This window comes from Bidens hawaiensis, unplaced genomic scaffold (genome assembly GCF_021521415.1).
Source record: "Bidens hawaiensis isolate Kalapana, Puna unplaced genomic scaffold, B.hawaiensis_p1.1 tig00022011_1, whole genome shotgun sequence".
NCBI lineage: Eukaryota > Viridiplantae > Streptophyta > Magnoliopsida > Asterales > Asteraceae > Bidens > Bidens hawaiensis.
In genome coordinates, this window is record NW_027493415.1 from 229,149 (window position 1) to 251,338 (window position 22,190).

The 22,190-nt window shown below is 39.7% G+C and overlaps 1 protein-coding gene across 1 annotated transcript; it reads left to right on the forward strand.

The window, feature by feature from the left end:
• The first annotated feature begins 20,070 nt into the window (after positions 1–20,070).
• LOC143564514 (FCS-Like Zinc finger 10-like) lies at positions 20,071–21,848 on the forward strand. Its single transcript, XM_077051769.1, has 2 exons — positions 20,071–21,078; positions 21,166–21,848. The coding sequence occupies exons 1-2, from the start codon at positions 20,144–20,146 to the stop codon at positions 21,305–21,307; spliced, it is 1,077 nt and encodes a 358-aa protein (XP_076907884.1). The 5' UTR covers positions 20,071–20,143; the 3' UTR covers positions 21,308–21,848.
• Positions 21,849–22,190: the final 342 nt, after the last annotated feature.

The window sequence follows — 22,190 nt, forward strand, 5'->3', positions numbered from 1 at the left end:
GGTGTCTTCAAGAACCCAACTGGCGCCTGGGTAAAAAAGTTGACTGCCGAACCATCCCCCGCTAAGAACATTTGCGAGGAGGCGCTAGTGGGGGTTGGTATGAGCAGGAGGTGGGCCGACAGCGCGACTGAGCCCGTTATCCAAGTTGACGGCTTGTGTAAGTTAATCTCATTGCCTTACTTCTGCGCGAATATAATTCGTTTTGCTGATATCATTTGACTTGTTTTGTGCAGTCAGCAAGGAGTATGTCCACGCCGCCTATGATGAGCATATGGAGGGTGGCTCCGTCGCGCTGGGCGCTGGGGAGGTTGGCTTCCCCGATCGCTTCGATGACATGTTCATCCCTGTTGATCTGGGATTTCTCTTTGACAGCGATGCGCCTGGTAAGCCTTTATACTTATGCTTATGCCTTTATAATACCAGATTTGGCTAATATTTCCGTTGCACGTATTGTAGATGCGCTCGAAAACTACGAGCTGGAGCTCGCGGAAGAGGAGGAGGAGGAGGCGCCCCAACTAAAGCGTAAGGCTAAAGGGAAAACTGGCGCAGGGGCCAGTAAGAAACAGAAGAAAGATGATGCCCCTGTTGTTCAGGATCCTCCTATTCAGGCGAAGGGACTTGAGAAAACCCAGGTGTTTACCACCAAGTTTTCCTTGTCTTCCCTGCCTCAAAAAGTGGGCAGACCTCCTGTCCACACGAGGTATGGTGCCACTACCTCCTCCCTTCGCGCGGCGGAAAAGGGGAGCGGCGTTGCGCCTGCCGTTTCCTCTCCGACAGGTATACTTTGCTTATCCTTTATGGTTCTATGAGCGCGATTCTGATAGAATTACTAATGAATCCTTGCTCACTTAAATGTTTGTAGAGCCGGCGACCTTTGTGGACCAACCTCAGGCGCAACAAGGTGCCGAGCCTGCGCCGGATGTCGCTTCGAAGTCCCCTGTTTTACCCTCAAAAAAGGGGAGAATGGACTTCATGGCGATGTTTGCCCCGCGAACGGAGTTGCGCCAAGGTATGTATTGCGCTTTTATTTTCTGACTTTTTTCTTTTAGATCAAGTCATGAACAATTTCTTTTTGTTGATTTTTTTTTATAGGAGTCATAGCTGGCGTACAAGCTGCTGGCGGCACTCCTGGCGCCGGTGCCAGCGCCGTTGGTTCTGCTCCTGCTCCTGCAAGCACTGAATCTCCCCTCATCGGGATTACTAAGGAGCAGGAGGCCGTTTTACGCGCCGACCTGGCGGCATCGAGACCTCCCTCACCTCCTCCTGCGCACAGCCCTCCTCGCGAGACTGATTTTGGTTCTAGGTCGCAGGAGAAAAGGCCTGTTTCAGAGGAGGATGAGGAGTTTGAAGTTGAAGACTCCGACGGCGGCCGCGCCAGCCCTGCAGCGCCACGAGATTTTCCGGCGCAGCCTTCTCGTGGGGCTGGCGCTGACTTTTCTGCTTCATCCCCGCAGGTATAGGTTCGTTTTTGCTCCGCTTCGCGGACTTCCATATTAGTGTTTTGATGACTTAGATCATTACTTTGTGTTTGCAGGAAGCCGATCACATTTACCGTCCGAGATGGAACATTACTGAGGACAGCTCATTTCAGTCCATGGGTGTGTGTGAAGACTTCTGGGCTCATTCTGTGCCTCCAGCTGAAAGGAGGTTTCAGGAGGGCCGCGCTCGCGATGACTTGCTCAACGATCATCTGTTTGCTGGGTCGGCTTTCTTTGCTGCCTCCCAAGAGCTTCGCTATGATTACGTAAAGGTACGTGATGCTCTTGCGGAAGCCAAGCAAGAGGCTAAAGTGTCTGCTTGGCATCTTTCTGATGCTCGAGAGAGAGCTGAGAAGCTCCAAACAGAGCTCAGTGAGAACAGAGCAAGTGCCAACACCGCCTTCGTGAAGCGCGGGCATGAGCTACAGGCTGCGCGGGAGAAGCTACAGGCGGCCGAGGCGGACGCGGCCAAGTACGCGCGTAGAGTGCGCGACTTGGAGCTGGACGCTGAGGCGCGTGACCAAGCTCTTGTCCAGTCTATAACTGACAAATCATCACTGGAGAGTGAGGTTGCGCGCCTGAAGAAGGAGCTGGCGGCCGCGCGGGCCGAGAAAGATGAAGCCTTGGCGACGGCAGCGTCTAGCCAGGAAGCACTCGAGCTTGCGCGAGCGGAAAAGGAAGAAGCCTTGGCGGCAGCAGCGTCCGACAAAGAGGAGCTGAAACAGACTAAGGAAACTGTTGAGTTGTTAAACTCTCAGATTCCTGCCCTCGAGACGACTGTTTCTTCTCTCGCGCAAGATCGCCAATGGCTAGTCTCACAGGGTATGACTCGTTGCGCTTATGCGATGAAATACTCAGACGAGTTTCAGGCCCTTGTGATGGATTGCAACGCTGCCGCGCGCTTGGTGGGTCGAGCTGAAGGGTTTAAGGATGGCTATGAATATGGCATGCTGAAGAAGAACCCATCCGACTACCCTTATCAGAGCGACGTTGCCTGCGCGGACATGGCCGAGATGGGGGAGAACTATTTGAATACTCCCATTCCCATCCTTGCGCAGGTATTTTAACCTTAATGAGATTACCTTGACTTATTTTCCAAGTCTTTTTTGTACTCATATTTTTCCATATGATTTGCAGATATCCGCGCTTGCTGACCAGCCCGACCTCGGCGCGCTAAAGAAATTACTTGACGAGTGCGAAGGGGCTGGTGGCGGCGATGATGGCGCGGGGAATACTGCTCCTACTAGCGGCTCTGGCGTGGCCAAAGGATCCGCTCCTGACACTATTGTGATAGAAGACTCCATTCAGGATGAACAACTTGACTATGGTCAGTTTGGAGATGACGAGGAGCGAGCTGCGCCAGATGCTGAGGGCGGTGATGAGGATGATGAAGAGGCTGAAGTCGACGTGGAGACCTGAGAAGCCCTTCATGTTTTTTTTTTTATTTGTAGTTTGTATCACATCTTGTAAACTTGTAAATTTCAATGCTTTGGAATGAAATTTTGTTTTTATCTTATTCGCATCTTGCGCATTCCCCATTCATCTCTTTATATTGCATGTTTGCTTGTTGAATATAAGATATGCTTGCACGTTGAAATAAGAACAAGGTTGTAAGGAAATTATTATACTTAATCCTTGTCATATTGTAAGTGATTTTGCCATATCTTGATTATGTTGACACGTGCCTTGGCCTTTTCATTATTCCTCTTTTGCGCGACGTTATCGCGCATTTATTATATGGAATTATGAGTTTTTTTTAGCCTTTTACGTGTCAATATGTGTTACTCAGATATCCATTACAATTTCATGCGCGACCTCGACTTGAGACCTTAACAACTATGTTTTGGCATTTGCTTTGCCTTAGTTGTGCTTAGGTATTTTTATGGTCAGGCTGCGCAGCATGTAGGATGGATGTTGTGAGTGATTTGAGCTAAGGCTCACATTATTGGGCTAAGGCCCTGAGCTAAGGCTCATATTATTGGGCTAAGGCCCTGACGTTTTAGAGTTAGGACTCGCTAACGCGTTTGAGCTTGAAGCTCGCGCATGTATGTTTTACTTCGTTTTATTTCGTTTTGATGTCAATACAATGTTGTCATATTGCTCAAAATTAATAAAGGGAAGTGTGAAACATGTATGCAAAAGGTAATAGAATCCACATTAAGAGAAGATAGCGCGTATCATTATTCATAATGGCTTAAAAAGCCTTGATTACAAACTTGACAATTTTTACATGAAACATTTTCTAAGCTGTGCCGCGTTCCATGCGCGCGGGATCTTCTTTCCATTCAAATCTTTTAAAGCGTATGCGCCTTTTCCCAATTCTTCCGAGACTTGATAAGGTCCCTCCCAATTGGGGGACATCTTTCCCGGTGGTATTGCGCGGCTAGCTTCATTGTTTCGATGGACAAAATCATTCTTCTTGAAGTGGCATTCTTTTACGCGCTGATTGTAATATTTTTCCAGTTTTTTCTTGTACTTGGCTTCACTGATGATAGCCGCCTCTCTGCGCCCTTCAAGTAAGTTGAGATCCAACCTCCTTTCGCACTCGTTATCAATCTTGTTCATCATGAGCACTCTATGGGATGGGCATCCAATTTCTGCTGGAATCATAGCCTCCGTTCCGTAGGTTAGGCTGAACGGGGATTCGCCATTGCTGGTTTTGCTTAATGTCCTGTGTGCCCACAGGACATTAGGTAGCTCTTCGACCCAAGAATGGGATTCTCCCTCCAACCTTTTCTTCAGCCCATTTAACAAACTTTGATTCGCGCGCTCCACTTGGCCATTCCCCTGAGGGTGGTATACCGAAGTGAAGATTTGGTTGATGCGCAATTCCTTGAGCCAGTTGGATATCTTCCTGTCAGTGAATTGTTTGCCATTATCGCTCACAATTTCCATGGGCAAGCCAAAACGGCATATGATGTGGCTCCAGATAAACTGCTTCATCGCTTCGGCTGTGATTTTTGCTAGTGGCTTGGCTTCAACCCATTTTGTAAAATAGTGTACTGCCACTACCAGAAATTTTACTCGCCCTTGCGCTTGCGGTAGGGGACCCACAATATCGATTGCCCATTTGTGGAAAGGCCATGCGGAGGTCACCGGAATCAAGTTGTTCTTTGGCCGCATGGTGTTTGGCGCATAGCTCTGACATGCTTTGCATTTTTGGATCTCTTTTAAAGCGTCCAAGTACATGCCTGGCCAATAGTAGCCTGCGCTCATTGCCTTGGCAACCACCATGCGCGGGCCAGCATGTATTCCACAGATTCCTTCGTGTATCTCTCTGATCACATAGCTTGCTTCCTCAGCATCTAGGCATTTCATGAGCGGTCCCAGATAAGAGCGTCGATATAATGTACCATCAAGCAGTTCATAGTTCTGCGACTTGTGTCTTATCTTCCTCGCCTGTGCGCGATCGTCCGGTACTTTTCCCTCCTTCAAGAATTCCATTACTGGAGTTATCCATGATGAAGGGGTTGTATGAGTTACAAGGACTTGCTTCGCTCCCACCGACGGGTTGCTCATTACTTCTACCCTGACATCTTTGCCAAAGTGATCGAAGCTGGTTGATGCCATCTTGCTCAGCGCGTCAGCAGATTTGTTTTCACTGCGTAGAATATGAATAATTCTGAAGCAGTCAAATTGCTCGATGAGCTTTTTCGCCTGCTCTAGATACAGAGGCATGGTGTTCTCCTTGGCATCATAAAGGCCATTGACCTGTGCTGCTACCAAGTATGAATCAACATGGGCCTCTAGCTTTTTAACTCCGAATTTGTGCGCGATGCGCAGGCCAGCCAGCAGGGCTTCATACTCAGCTTCATTGTTGGTGCTCTTGAAGTCCAACCTGATGGCGTAAGTATATTCATGATTCTCTGGATCCACCAGTTTAAGGCCTGCGCCGGACCCCTCGTTGTTTGAAGCTCCGTCAGTGAACAATCTCCAAACATTTTCTTCATCATTGGCTCGCGGAGGGTCTACCTCGCGCTGAGCCTCTTCAATTTTTCCTTCTGGAATTTCCGCGATGAAATCAGCTAAGACTTGTCCTTTTATTGCTGGACGGGGCTTATAGGCGATCGTGTGCTCTCCTAACTCCAGCGCCCACTTTGTCAGCCTTCCTGAGAGCGCGGGACGCCGCAAGACTTGCTGGATGTTGTAACCAGTTAGAACTTCAATGGGATGACCATTGAAGTATCTATGAAGCTTGCGCGACGCGTGTGTTAGTGACAAAACTAACTTTTCCATGATGGAGTATCGCGTCTCAGGATCTGTCAGCACCCGACTCACATAGTATATTGGCGTTTGGATTCCCTTGCGATCCACCAACAATACTGCGCCGATGGCGCGCTCTCCTGCCGATTGGTACAATGTCAAGATTTCACCAGGAAGTGGAGCTGTGAGCGCGGGCAGATTTATCAAACACTCTTTTATCTCACTGAAAGCTTGCTCGGCCTCAGGAGTCCATTTGAATTGGCTTTTCTTCAAGCAATTTCTCAATGTGTTGACAAACGGGGTAGATTTGCTTGCATGGTTCGCTAGGAACCTGTTGATTGACACCAATCTACCATTCAGCTTCTGGACTTCTTTCATGGTGGATGGCGAGGGCATGTCAAGGATGGCCTCCACCTTCTCAGGGTTCACCTTGAAACCATCCTTGGTGACCATTACACCTAGGAATTTTCCCTCTTGTACGCCGAAAGTGCATTTGCTCGGATTGAGCTTCATGTTAACTTCCTTTAGGCGCCCAAGGGTTTCTTCGATGTCTTTGAGCATTTGTTTTTCATCCCTGCTTTTGATCACCAAATCATCCACGTAGACTTCTAGGTTTCTCCCAATTTGCTCGCTGAAAACGGCATCCATAAGTCTTTGGTAGGTGGCTCCCGCATTCTTCAAACCAAAGGGCATTTTTGTGTAACAAAAAACACCCTTGTCGGTTCTGAAGGCGGTCTTGTCCTCATCTTGTGGTGCCATTTGAATCTGGTGGTAGCCCTTGTAGGCATCCAGGAAACATTTGAGCTTGAATGGCTCCACGGAGTCCACCTTTGCATCGATGTTTGGGAGGGGGTAACAATATTTTGGGCATGCTTTGTTGAGATCCTTGAAGTCAATGCACATCCTCCATGACCCGCTACTTTTCTTTACCATCACAGGATTGGCTACCCATGTCTGGTATCGTATTGGGCGGATGATGTTTGCGCGCAGTAGATCCTCAACCTGCTCATTCATGGCCTTCGCCTTCTCATCCCCCATGACTCTCTTCTTTTGAGCAACTGGCTCTACAGACTTGAAAGTGTTGAGAGAATGTTGTGCCAGGTCTCGCGGAACCCCAGTCATATCGGAGTGTTGCCACGCGAAGACCGACATATATGCTGTGAGCAATCTTTTCATTCTCAACCTCGTGTCGTCTGATATCGTTGCGCCAATTGTGTTTGTCTGCTCCGGGAATTTTGGGTTGAGAATCCATTCCTCTGGCGTGTTGTCTGCCATTGGAAGTTTCATTCTCCCTTCCCGCGGAGTACTTGTCACTGCACACAAATGATCTCGGTATACAAAAGTTACACCTGTTGGTGTTGGGAACCCTAACGCGCCGTGCGCTGGCGACGGTATGGCGTTGAATTGGGCAATCGTTCCCCTACCCAAGATCATATTGTGGCATGAAGTGGTGGGCAAGACCAAGAAGTTGACAACTTCGGCTCACTTGTGTTTTTCATCCCCCATGGTTAGTTCAAATTGTATTTGACCTAGGGGGTGAATGATTTCATTTGAAACACCAGAGATTGGTGCATTCACAATTTCAAGCCTTGCTTGGTCTGCCGGATCCAGTTTCCTAAAACATTGCTCATACATGATGTCTGATTCGCTGCTAGTGTCCACCAGGACTTTTGACACTTCATAATGAGCAATGTGTGTAGTGATGACAAGAGGACTGCTGATAGAAGGGCCTCCCCTGATTCTTGGGAAGATTACTTGTTGCTCGCGCCAATCTCCTTGGATTTGCGCGCTTCTCTTTCTTGATCTTTGCCCTTGCGTTCCTCCCTCGGCTACACAGATTCTTTTGAACTTTTTACTGGCAGAGGCTCCTTCTGGTTTAGGGATGGCAAAAAAAACCAAACCCGATGGGGAAAACCGAAACCCGCCCCGAACGGGGCGGGTTCGGGGACACTTAATCGGGGACGGGTCCGGGTTCGGGGTTTCCCCGTTTAAGTTAATCGGGTTCGGGGCGGGTATGGTATAGCCTGTACCCGCCCCGTATACCCGCCCCGTATACCCGTTTAAAACCCGTTTAATTAAATATAATTTTTATATTTATATTTATATATAATATATTATTTATTATTTATTTTCCCAATAAGGCTGCCTAACCCATTTTCCCGTATACCCGTTTAAAACCAGTTTCCTACTTTCCCATTTGGCCATTTACCCTAACCCTAGAACAACCTCCCGCCCGCACGCCGCCGCGCATCTCTGATCTCACAGCCCGACTCGCCATTCTGCAGTCGCCGTTCCCCATTCTGCAGTCGCTGGACTCGCCATTCTGCAGTGAGTAGGCACAGCCCGTTCCCCATTCTGCAGTCGCCGCCGCGCATCTCGCCGGACTCGCCTGACTCGCCACCGCCGCGCATCTCCACAGCCCAGTGAGTAGTGGTTTCAAAATCTATTTTGATATATTTAGTTTCTGTTTTTGATAGATTCAAACTTTGTTTGATAGATTTAGTTTGATAGATTCAATCTATTTTTGATAGATTTAGTTTTGATAGATTCAAACTTTGTTTGATAGATTTAGTTAACAAGATTCTTGAACTGAATACATATATAGTTATTTGTTAACTGAGGTCAACACTCACTAACTCATTGTTCATTCTATTAGATCATTGACGGTTGTAAGTTATGCTTTGTGTATTGTATTAAGTGCATTGACTGTTGTGAAGCATGCTTGTGTATTGTATTAAGTGCATTGACTGTTGTGAAGCATGCTTGTGTATAAGTGTATTGTATTAAGTGCATTGACTGTTGTGAAGCATGCTTTGTGTTTTGATTGCGATGCTAAGAACATTTTCATTTTCATAATTATTCGTAGGATTTATGGAAGGACACACACAACAACCACAAACATCTCCGGGTGATAACTCACAAGCCGATAGCAATAACTGTATGAACCAATCTTCACCAAATACAAGCAATGAAGGTCCATCACACACAACCACAGGAGAGCAAACCCAAACCCCAACCCAAAATGATGATAGCAACATGGGTTCTAGGAAGCGAAAACTTACGTCAATTGTATGGAACCACTTCGAGAAGATGACGATCAATGGTGAAGACAAGGCGGAGTGCCACTATTGCAAGAGAAAATTAGGAGCTAAGAGTGAGAATGGAACACGCCACTTACTTGATCATTATAACAAATTTTGTCCAAAACGAAACCAAAGAGATATACGTCAACAAGTATTGGGGATGGGACAAAAAACAACCGACGGACAAACAAATCTAACTTGTTTAAACGGTGAACCCGACGGTTAAATGGGGATCCCCACGGGGAATTTAGCCCGTTTAAAAACCATTTATGCTAGACGGGTTCCCCGAATACCCGCGGTTTTCCCCGAATCCCCGATGGGGATTCCCCGTTTAGTCCCCGCGGGTTTTTAGACGGTTTTGGTAATGGGTTTTATAAACCGGGGCGGGTATGGGATTGGCATTCCCCGCCCCGAAACCGCCCCGTTGCCATCCCTATTCTGGTTGTTCATTTTCTGGTCTTGAGTTTTTCACCAGGTGAGCCAGCTTGCCTGATTTCACATATTTTTCAATTGCATCCTTCAAGTGGTGGCATGCATCAGTGTTGTGTCCTGTGGACTTGTGAAACTCACAGTACTTGCCACTGTTTGATGGTCCATGGCGGTGTAGTGGCTTGGGGCTTTTGAATTGTACATTCTCAGTGCTTAACACTTGTGAAGGTGTTTTAGTGAGGGGAGTCCATATTCTTGGCAGAGGTCTGTTAGGATCTCTGCCGCCTTCCGTCTTGTCACCCTCCCCGCGATTACGAACGTCTTTTTGGGGCTGGGGTGAGCTTGGTTGCACCTGCTTTTCTGCGGAAGAAAAACTGGTTGATTGCAACCTGGACCATACAGAGTTCTGTTTGCCCCTTCTATCGTTGTTGCGCGGTGCCTCTGCTTGATGCCCTCTTTCTCTCGCTCTATCTTGGGCAATTTGTTTTTCATTTCTCGCGAAGACTCGCGATGCTTCCATTAGCTTTGCCCAAGTGGTGGGCATGCCATCTTTGCTCACGAGAGCTCGGCGGAGTTGATCACTGCGCGCGCCCTGTATAAAGGCCACGCGCAATAGTTGCTCAGTGATACCTCCGATTGCCAGAGACTCCTGATTGAAACGAGTTATGTAGTCTTCAATCGTTTCATCATTCCTGCGCACGCAGTGCATGATGTCATCAGGGTCGCACGTGTGTCTGCGCTGCTGTACGAAGTGAGCTTGGAACTTTTCCAAAAGTTCCTCGAACCCATCGATTTGCCCAGTCGGCAAGCTTTCGAACCAGACACGCGCCGCGCCCGTGAGGCAGCGAGCAAACATGTGACACCATGTTGGCATCGTCCAGCTTTCTAGGTTTCCCGTGTTGTAAAAACCTTGCAAGAAATCGTCTGGATCTGTTGTGCCGTCATATTTGCCCAAACCACTTGGCATCTTGGTTTTGTGCTGAATGGGGGCCTTCGCGATGCGCTCAGTGAATTTTGAATGTTTCACTAAGATGGCTGGCCTGTACGGTGTGGTTACGTCCACTTGCCCTCTCACTGGTGGGCTGTACGGTGCGTGCAGATCCAGATCGGCTCTAGCTCCAGGCGCCATGTTCATTTGCGCGCGGGGCTGTGAGCCTCCTGCATGAGTATCTCGCGTCCTCCTGACGCTGTGCACTTCTTCATCACTAAACTCAGCGTGTTCAGTGTGAACAGAGTGACCCTCTTCCGGCGCGCGCCCCCTTCTTGTTCCATGAACAGTTTGCTTATCAAACGCTTGCCTTTGTGTTTTGTGTTTGACCAGCTCATTGTACTTGTCCATTAGACGCCGTTGCTCGTTTATGAGCCATTCTTTAGGGTCATTTGTTTCATCTTCTGAACCCATTGGTCCTTTTTGTTTCGCGCCGGCAAGATTTTGTAACGTGAGATCGTCTGGAGGAGTTTCAGTCTGGCCATGAGGAGTTGTGATGAAGGGACGGTTACTGGTGGTGCGCGTAGAATCACGCGGCACCCTCAGAAACTGCTGTCCCTCATTAACATCCTCACGTTCAATATCCTCCAGAACTTGATCAACGTTACGAACGCCAGAAACCATGGTGAAATTTTTTTTTTTATAGATCTGATGAGATCTTGTTGCCGTTGTAACAGTGGATGGCGCCAATGAAGAAACGTGGATCGACTCACTGGTAGACGATCTACTTTCCTCGGGTGTGATTATGCTATTTCACCGATGGTTTTCTTGGATCTGGATTCTTCGACCTACAAAATGAACAGCACCGTAAACTTACCCCTCAGAAAGGGACAGAGGGGTCCTCTTTGGGGTAACCCTCCGGTGTGAGAATAAGTGTTTGTAGGAGAAGATAATAATATGAGAGTAAGGAAATTGGAGAGTATTGCTTAATATAGCTGAATACTGTATAATTGTGTGTGTGCCTCCTTGTGGAGTTGATGTGGTATTTATAGTGCTAGGGTTTCCAATGATTGGGCTCAGACCCAATTAGGGCCTTGTTGGCCTCCTCCAATTGATTTGCGCCACGTGTCCTTGGGGACACCTGGTGCTTTTTCATTGGTTATAATCACGTGGTAGCACATGGGTTATGCTGAGTTGTCCACCTTTCATTTGGCAGCTGTCAACATCAGCATATTCTTATTCCTTAAAAAGATACCTTCTGGAAGGTTGTCTGACGTGCACAATCAAGGTTGCCCTAATCCTGATTTGGATAAGGACGAGGTTGATTATGTGCATGTGTGATATGCGCCTATCCTGAGGATGCGCGAGGTCTTCTCTTTATTCTCACGCGCAGATGTTTCATGCGCAGATGTGATATGCACAAGCATGTGATATGCGCCACGCACGGATGCGCCACGCGCAGATGTGATATGCGTGAGCATGTGATATGCGTGAGCATATGTGATGCGTGAGCATATGTGATGCCTGAGCATATGTGATATGCGCCATGCGCATAGGTTTTGGCTTTGTGCCTTCATAATATCTTGATTTCAAGTCTCTTGTCTGTATCTTGTGGGTTGACCCGCCTCGCTCGGTGTTGAGGCGGGTACATACCTCTTCAATACGGTTCTTCATTTGAAACCAATTATGTATTAAGCGCACCTATATTGAGATAAAAATGAAAATTTTATTTGAAATATGTGGAATATTTTATGACTAACGAATCTATTCCTTACTTTTAAATGTAAAGGCAAAGTATATAACACACAAAGTGAATATATGTTTTTATAATCATTATTGTTATATTATTTAGGTTGACATGAAGCTTTTGTGCTTATGTGTTTGCTTTTGAGAAAGGTAACATGAAATGTCATATAATCTAATTGCTGCTTAGTTATAGTATGTAGCACTCGTTTATACATTTTTCGAGTGCTAAAGTTATATGTCAAGCTATATGAATTGTTAAAATTTTATTTAAACCCGTGAATCGAATTTGAAAATTTAGCAAATCATTGTAACAAGTTTGATGCAAAATTAAAATCACGTACATTAAGGAATTGGATTTGAAATCTGAACATTGCAATAGGAATTGGAATTTGAAGGAATTAAAATCCAATTTTATTCTTAATGTGTTCGTTTGACAAATAAACTGGAATCGTTTTTTTTTTCTTTTTTTTTAACTAGGATAACCGTGGAAACATTTTAGTTTTTTATGTATATTTTGCGTTATGGTTTTTTTATTATTTTTTTATAAATTTTTTTTTAAATTTGTTTAGGGGTTTTCTATGAAGATAAAAAAACCTCAAAAAAATACTTAAAAATAATAATAATAAATTCATAGCTCAAAATATATCGAGGACAATAAAAGTAAAAAAAAAACTAAAATGTTTTATTCGTTGTTCTCGTTAAAATAAATAAAAAAACACGAGAAAGATTCCAACGAATTTACTTGAAATTCTTCACATTTTGAAAGGATTTAAAATCCCTTTATTTAAAGGAATTTGAAAGAATTGAATTTCAATTCCTTGATAACCGAACACACCAAAATGAAATTAACATTCCAATTGCAACGAAACAAACACGCCCGTGTCATGGATTTTAATTCAAATTCCTTTGAATTCTTACGAATTCTATGAAACGAACTCGTCCTAAAATTCATAATACAGAAATTTGGCCACTCTTTTTTAAGTTTTAAAAGTCGAATGATACCATTGTTTACATATGTAAGGCAATCATGATTAATAAAGAAATTAAGATGGTGAGGAACCAGCCTTGTGAAAAGTAACGGAGGGTTAAACTTAAACGATTTGTCCGTTAGCGATTTTATTACCGAAAGTTAGTCAGGTTAGTGGCCCCCACCAATTTTTAATTTGGCTGGCCTGTTTTTGTCGATTTCTGATAACATAATCAATTAAAGCCATTATTATTTTGCTTTCTGTACATAAAATTGCAAAGTTAGTTTATTTAACCAATGGCTTATCTAAAATTAGCCTACTAAGTATTCATTATCACTAAAATCTATATTGATTTTTTACCTCACCAATCATCCCCACACTTATCCAAAGCCTTGTTTGAGTCAGCTTATCGATGTTCTTGTCTCCCCTAACCTCTTGTCGCATGATCAATGGTCGGCATTACCCCAGTCATTGTCACTGCTAATTTGTTTCTGATATACTTATGAGGAAATGAATATGTTCCTTTGTTTATAAATACCGTGTTTATTGATTAGAAATCTAAAAATTTTTTTGTAAAGAGGAAAAAGGCTATGATTCATTTGAATGTGTTGGAAGCTTGATTTAGTGTACGCCAGTTTAGATTGAGTTCCGTGACTCATACCTTTTCTATCATGTTCTTAATTGAGTCATTCATAATTAAAATCTATTTAAGTCAGGAAAACGTATACTAGGCTTTGATTTATTGAAACTGAACGTAAATTCCATTGTCGTCTATGCATTTGAATATGATATGCTATCTAGATGAGCCTTCATTGACGGTGTTCTCTTTCAAAATAGATTACAAACATATAATTTGTGTTGGATTGTTTCTATGAAAATATGTCGTATGGCCTACACAACTAGATGGACTAGTTAAGGCATATTATTAATGGTCTTTAATATCGACTGTTTTAACTGTTTAAATAGAGATGCGTTCCATCTTTTTGTGTTATGGGTTCTAATGACGTTTCTTGTACAAAACTGATTATTAATGTAATGATCTTCTGGAGTGTATGGGAAGTTTAGGTTGGATGTGGCAGCTCTTGGTAATTTATGTATATATATTTTTTTTTTTTTTGGAAAACTATATATTCTTAATTGTTGTTAAGTCAGCTCGCCCTAACATGTACCAAAAACCATTTTTACATGGACCTGCCTTGATTCGAAACCGCTTTATTAAAATTTATTAAAAAGCAAGTTTAGAAAGAAAAATCACAAAATAGTAAGTAGCTATAATTAATTATAAATGGAAAGGAGAGAAAAAATAACAGGAAAAAAAAAACAATATAGAAATAATAAGGATGAGGAATGAGATGTCTGAAAAAATTTCCAAAAATTTTTAAAATTGTAAAATAAATGTGTTCTTTGGTTATTTGAGTATATTATAACTTATAAGGATAAGGGTAAAGACTCTACTATGAATGCTATAATTTGTTTATACTATAAACTGTTTAAAACTTGATATGCAAAATTCATTATGTGCCTTCTTATCACAATACTGCTTTATTTTTACAGAGTTTGAATTTTATATAAGTCATTTGAAGATCATATCTACGACACTTGAAACATACGAGTATCATATCTTTTTTGAAAGCATGGGTAGCAATGCGACTTGCATTTTTCTAAAATGATGTCTAGCTAGGTTATGTGTTGTGGCAGTCTAGAGAGCGGGTGGATAGCAATGTGACTTGCATTTTTTGAAATGTATAAGTTCTCAAGGTTCTCAAAGAGGAAGGCTAAAATGTTTCATGTCGTGTGTTTGGTTTCATTTTTGGTGTTTATGGAAGGCTAAGAATAATTTGGTGTTTAAAGAGATTCTGATTATTTTACCTGATGTAATGGAACAAATTAAGTTTCTTGGTTTCGTTAGCCTTAGGAGTAGATCGAGAATCTTTGGTGTATCTTGGGAGGATTTATGTAGTTTTAATGTGTAATTGGGTGGATGGTCCGATGATTATTGTTTTGGTTTGGTGGTTGTATTGTGATGTTTAACTTCTTGCTAGCTTGTTTTTATTAAAACTTTGTTGGTCTTAAAAAAAAATAGCCATAAAGTTTTTAACTTTTTATACGTCCAACTTAAAGAAAGACAATACAACTTTCCATCCACCATAATCATTACCATAGGTAATTGAGCTTTTTAAAAAGTTTATACAAAAATACAACTATTTAAAATCTTTTTGACTAAAATATTTTTTGCTTGTGTTTTTTAGACTTTAATATAACAATTTTAATGTATGTAAACCTAAAATATATACATTACAAGTTACATGCATTTTGTACACGGCATATACTTATTTTTTACTCCTCTCTTTTAACCAATATGTTTCCGGTTCCCCCCTGGTCCAGCAATTTCTCATGTGACGTTAACATATAATAACATGACATCTATTCGATGTAGTCCTACATTATTAGAATAACTAGTTTTAAAGTCCGTGTCATACACGGGATAATTCAAATTATAAAATTATAAGTAAAACACGTATAAAAAAATGTATTACATCTATGCATGTATCTATACAATGTGTACATAAATTGATTTTATTATATCACAAAATGATTTTTTTAAATGAATTTAATAAAAAAATGTCCGTGCAAAAATGTACCCGATAATGCTTCTTTCTATTAAAAAATTCATTTTCGGTGTCATATATGTATAATTGAAAGAATTTTGTTTATGAACCAATTTCGGAAATAAGACTTCTCATACGATAGTAGTTCTAACCACTCAGTCTAAATACAAAAGAGACGTTATCATTATTGACATATTTATCAATTTACCACCCATAAAAGGAAAGTAGAACATGAAATTGTAACAATAGATGTTCTTCAAAAACTATTTTTTCTGAGCTACACTATGAAAAAGAGTTTGATAAGTTTCAGAGGGCTTTTCAACTTTGTCAACGTAAAAAATTACATGTTAACCCATTCAATTTTGTAAATATTTTGTTTTATTTGAGCATAGTTTTGCATGGCATGCTTCCCATACAACACTCTGATTATCATTGAAGGAAAAAATTAATGTTGACATAAATATTTCAAATTTGATAAAAGTTAGAAGTATTGATAGGCATAGGGATGCCATGTCGAAAGTGTTCGCAATCTTTTCTTAAATTTTAATAGTTAGATGGAAAAATAGTCAATTTGCAAATCCCGAACCTTTTGATTATTTCAAAAAATGCCCTTAAAAATAAATTTGAAACCCGAATCATGTTTAAAATTCTAACTTTCATATTTTTGACATTTTAAAGTCACACTTCGAACCCATAACAAATTTGACGATAAATCTATTTTGCATTCTCTAACTTTTAAAAATACTCAACATTTTCATTTTTGACCCGTAACAAATTTTGAACTTAATGTAGTTAACTTGTACCAAACAATCTATTTACCAACTTTGACCCATAAAATCAAATTTAAGTTCCACAAAAAACCCGAAACAATTTTCATTTGAGAAACATGATTTGTTGTTGATTTTTGGAATTCACCAAGTATTTTGAAATATATAGTAAAATAATATGTTAATATTTATATTTATAAAAATATATAGATAATATAAATATAGTGTAAAAGGAAAGTAAATAATTATTGATTTAGTACATATATTAGGGTATATTTAGTTTTGGAGGGAAAAAAAATGTGAGAATTAACCAAAACATGACAAGTGTTCACATTTATTTTACTTTATTAGAATAGATAGACTAATATTGATCAAGATTTGCTTTAGGTTAGACGAGTCAGGTGCTCACATGATATAGCAAGAAATAACACTTAAAGGTTGTTAGCGAGTCAAGCCAAGCCAAGCCTACTAGAGCTAACGCTAGCTTGAGCTCAAATCAAACTTCATACCCGGTTGACTAAACTCGAAATTATAACTAAAATCTTAAGCTCGAGTTCGTCTTGATTATTGTAATATTTATATAATTTGAGTTCTTTTAATTATATTTTTGTAAAACATATATGAAGAATCTTGTACCTTATAATTTGCATCTCGATATTGAATATAATTTACATCAATATGTTGACAAAAATAAACATGTCGCAACGGTATGTTCAACTTTTTTTTTAAACATAATATATTCAATCATATAGAAGGAAAAAAATCTTATCAAATTTATGGATAAAGATTATGGGGTAAACATATAACTATTCAAAGAAATAACAAAAGTTATGTAAAGTTTAAGTACTATTATTGCAATTCGCAACTATCATTAAATAATGAAAACATATTAAGTTTTAATAATGCTTTATTGAATTGTACATTAATGCTCCACTAACTTGTACTTTATAATTTAAATTTCTATATTGAAAAAAAATTACATCAAAGCGTCAATAAAAATAAGCACGTCGCAACGGTATGTTTGATTTTTTTTAAATATAATATATTTAAAAATATATAAGAAACTAAAAATAAATAAAGTTATCAAGTGGAGAGTTAAAGACGAGGGATAAAACTGTAAATATTTTTAGAGTTTACAAAAGTTGAGTAAAGTCAAGTGGACAATATTATGACTATCATTTAATAATTAAAGTTAATCGTACCTCAAAATAGCCCATCTACAAAATGAGATTCTAACTTTGTACCCTAAGTTTAATATTTCCAACAATAGCCCTTTCTAACTCATTTTTGACCATGTATTAGGAAATCTAACGCGTCTTTGACGACATGTTAGCATAACACGTCGTCAAAGACGCGTAGGATTTCCTGACGCGTTGGATTTCCTAATACATGGTGGTTAAAGACGCTAACACGTCGTCAAAGACGCGTTAGATTTCCTAACACATGGTTAAAGATGAGTTAGGCCTCCAAACACATAGTCAAAGATATGTTAGCATCAAACGCGTAGTCGAAGATACGTTAGCTTTTTTGTTTGTTTTTTTAATATTATATTTTTATAACTAGTTTAACTTATATTTGTTTTTCTTTTATTACTTTTAATATATAAAAGTTTTATATTATTTTGAATATACCGACGAGACATGCTTACTTTTACCTACTAACCGACATAAACTAAATCAAACTCGAGCCGTGCCAAATCAATATCGAAATATTCAATAAAATTTGACCCGCTCGGTTTTAAATAAAATTTATGTCGGTCCGTAGATAAAAGTAAACATTTCTCGTAAGTATATTCGAACTAATATAAAATTTTATATATTAAAAGTTATAAAAGAAAAACAAATATAAGTAAAACTAGTTATAAAAATATAATATTAAAAAAACAAACAAAAAAACTAACATATCTTCGACTACGCGTTTGATGCTAACATATCTTTGACTACGTGTTTGGAGGCCTAACTCATCTTTAACCATGTGTTAGGAAATGTAACGCGTCTTTGACGACGTGTTGGCGTCTTTAACCATGTGTTAGGAAATCCAACGCGTCTTTGACGACGTGTTATGCTAACATGTCGTCAAAAACGCGTTAGATTTCCTAATACATGGTTAAAGATGAATTAGAGAGGGTCATTTTTGAAAATATTAAGTTTAGGGGACAAAGTTGGAATCTTATTTTGTAGATGGACTATTTTGGGGATTTTCCCCACTTTTTATTGGAGAATTTTATCCTTATTCTAGATGTATTGTAGGTTGTACCATATGTTGATTAATTTATAAATCTCTTAAAAAATAAATGTCTTAATTTGCCTATATCTTATGTATTATATATGGTATAGATAATTAAATGAGATTGTACCAGCTTATTTGCCTTTCTCCTTATACTTATAAAATTATTATTGTTCGTAACAAGATTAAACCCTTAACCAGTTTGCCGTAAACAAACATGGCCATACCTACTTTATGGGTATGGGGTGCAACTGCACCCCATGAATTTCAAACTTTTTTAGTATTTTTTATCAGTCACCTCCACCTACAAATGAGCATTTTCAAAACTAAAAACTCAATCGACTGTATTATCGAGACATTTACTGATGTCGGTTGTAGTGGTGTTCATGGGTCGACTTTGAGCTCAAAGCAAACCAAAAGTCAAAAACTCGGGTTTTCAAAAAATGTCCAGAAATATGAATTTTAAAACACCATTAGTTTTAAAAACAATAATCGAACCATATCTCAATATTAAAGTTGCACCAGGAAAATTTTTGTTTTTTCTTTTTATTAGGTAACCAACCCGAACCGATCCGAAAAAATCAATACTTAGCTACAGACAATTGATGATAAAAAAAAAAAACTATCGACATCTTAACATAAATTCCTATATACGCTATTGTGAACGAGTAGATGAAATAATTATAAAGCAAGAAAACCATTTTGTAGTTAAACCTAAAATAAAATAATTTTACCATTAATATTTTATTTTGGTTGTTAATTACTTAACACATTTATTTACTCGGTTTAATTAGCAATAAATCTAATAGAACATCCAATCATTTAATCCAACTATAGTTCTTTTATTATTATTAAGAAAACAAATTAAAACACCGCAAATTATTATGTATATATATACACTCACACACGTATACGTATCCTGATACATGATACATACATGAAATCACCCCAGTACAGAGAGATAGAGAGAAAGAAAGAGTATATGTATATGTATTTGTATTTGTTCTCTGATTTTGATGCATGAGAGAGAGAGAGAGAGAGAGAGAGAGTACAAGTTTCTTTCACACAAAGCATAGAGGGAGAGTGGGGAGTTGAGAAAACAATTTATGCATTTTCAGGCTCTCAAAATCAAAATCATATCATCATCTCTTTGTGAGCCTGTGAGGTGGGTTTAGTTTTCCCCAAATTTATTTCATCTTTTTTGCTTCCTTCTTAAGACTTATCATCTCATTTACTACTTTATTATTATTAATATTGTTCTTGAACTTGTTTCCCCTTTTCTCCTCTTCACTAATTTCATCTTCAATATTTGATGGATTATTACAGCTTCTTTTGTGGGTTTAAAATGGTAATAATCTTTAGGGTTTTGATGGTTTCACAAGTTTCTTGATGTTTGACTATTTTGACTTTTTTTCTTGACTATTTGATCTAAAGGTGTTTGTGGGTATTTGTGTATTTAATCATCTGGTTGGTCTTTACTCTTTATTTCATTTAATATTAATATTCTGGTGATAATATTAATATTATGAAACTGTTTATGCACAATGCACATTGGTAGGACTGGATATTATTGGATGATGATTTCAAGATTAGGGTTTTGATGGTAGTTACTGGTTACTGATTTTTGGATTTGATCTTATTAATTAATTTTCTTGAAGATTAAAGTAAGGGTTTTTATGTAATTTTGTCAACAGGTTGTGTGAAACATGTTGAGGAAGAGAACCAGATCACACCAGAAAGATCAACAAAACATGGGTCAGACTCAAAATCTGATACCTGATGCTTATTCTAATGACTCTTGTTATGCAAATTCTGATGCTTTCTTGAAACAGAAACCGAAAACCAATTCCTTTTTCACTGTTCCTAGTCTGTTTGTAGGGCTAAACCCGAAAAACTCAGAATCTGATTCGGTTAGAAGTCCCACTTCCCCTTTGGATTTCAAGGTTTTTTCAAAACCAAATTTTGGGAATTTAACTATCAGGGCTTCATCCAAACCGACTGAGTCGACTCACAAGAGTTGGGATTGTGACAAAGTAGGTTTAGGCATTATAGAAGCTCTTGATGATGAAACGAAACCGTTATCTGGTAAAATACTCCGTTCATCCGACAGTAAGAGCATTCTTTTTGGACCCCAAATCTTGAACAACCCGAGCTTGAAGCCTGCTACTTTTAACCCGTTTGACTCGCTTTCATACTCACTTCCTAAGAATTATGCAGTTTTCTCCATTAATCATACAAAGTCCAACCCTAAACTGATTAACCCTTTAGTTCAAGAACCATCTGCTAAGTTTTGGTCTAATTCTTTGGATTCTGCAAACATCGGGCCAAACTCGACCCGTTTAACAACCGGCCCGACCATCTATCTGAACCCGGGAAAAGATTTAGTGGCTTCACTCTCAGCAAGTGAGATTGAGCTTTCTGAGGATTATACATGTGTTAGAAAACACGGACCGAACCCGAAAACAACTCATATTTTTGGTGACTGTATTTTAGAGCGTCAAGAGAATGAGTTTGTCGCTAAATCTGAAGAACAAGAGATTAAACCGTATGAAGCTGTGGATTTTTACCCATCTGATGATTTCTTGAGCTTCTGTTACTCTTGCAAGAAGAAACTTGAGGGCGAAGATATCTATATGTACAGGTTTGGTCTCTATACTTTGTATCATGTTCGGTTTTGCACGTGTTTTGACTTTTTGACTGAAGGGTGATCTTTTTATTTGTGTTTTAGAGGTGAGAAAGCGTTTTGCAGTTTGGATTGCAGATCAGAGGAGATATTGATCGAGGAAGAGATGGAGAAGAACAACGAGGCGGGCTCGTCTTCACAAACTGAGGAACTTTTTGGGACCTCAATGTTCATCGCTACTGCATAAACGGATTTAACAAGAAAGCTGGTATTTTTGTGTTTTTGTTAGCTGTTCAATCTACTATTAAGCCTATGAACGATGAAACTCGATTCAATGACGTATGAGAAGAAACCACACGTTAATGATTACCCGTTTGATAAGAGCTGTGTTTCTTTTTTTTTATGGCGGCCATGGATGATCTTGTTTTGAAGTGTGTGGTCTCTTGTCATATGTTGTTGAATGTGTTTAATATTTCATGGTCTTAATGGTTGATTGTTACCGCTGAACCAGCTAGTTTTGTATCTTATTTTCTGCATATTTTGACATTGATGATATCTCTACTCTTGAGGCTTCTTTTAGTTAAGAGTCTTAATATGAGAATGAAATGGTGACACCAACCAACACCATCTTTCTTGGACTAGTTGTAAGGAGTTGATGTATAAGCCTCCTAAATCAAGTCTTTGAATGAATATAAATGATCTTTTGCATAATGTTAGCAAGCAAGTTTTGATCTTGAACCGATAGATTACATTTGCATCGGTAGTTCTACAATAATGCGTTATTTCTTGTAAAGTTTTGTAATTTCTTGGTAATTATGACACGGGTTTGGAAAATCTTGATGAATGTTACAAGAAAGTCTTGATCTTGAACCTCCACATCGCAATTGCATCGGCAGTTGAGCATATTTTAGCATTAATTCTTGGCACTCTGATATGGGTTTGGAAGATCTTGAGATGTAACAGCTTAAAATTAGAATTATGATGGGATATAAATTGGTATTTTTATTTAATGTTAGCAAAAGTCTTGATCTTGACCCTAAATATCACAATTGCATTAATGGTTGTACTGTACAAGCATCCTTAATGCATGATGTGTACATTTTCTTTTTTGTGATTCGGGTTGGGAAAAT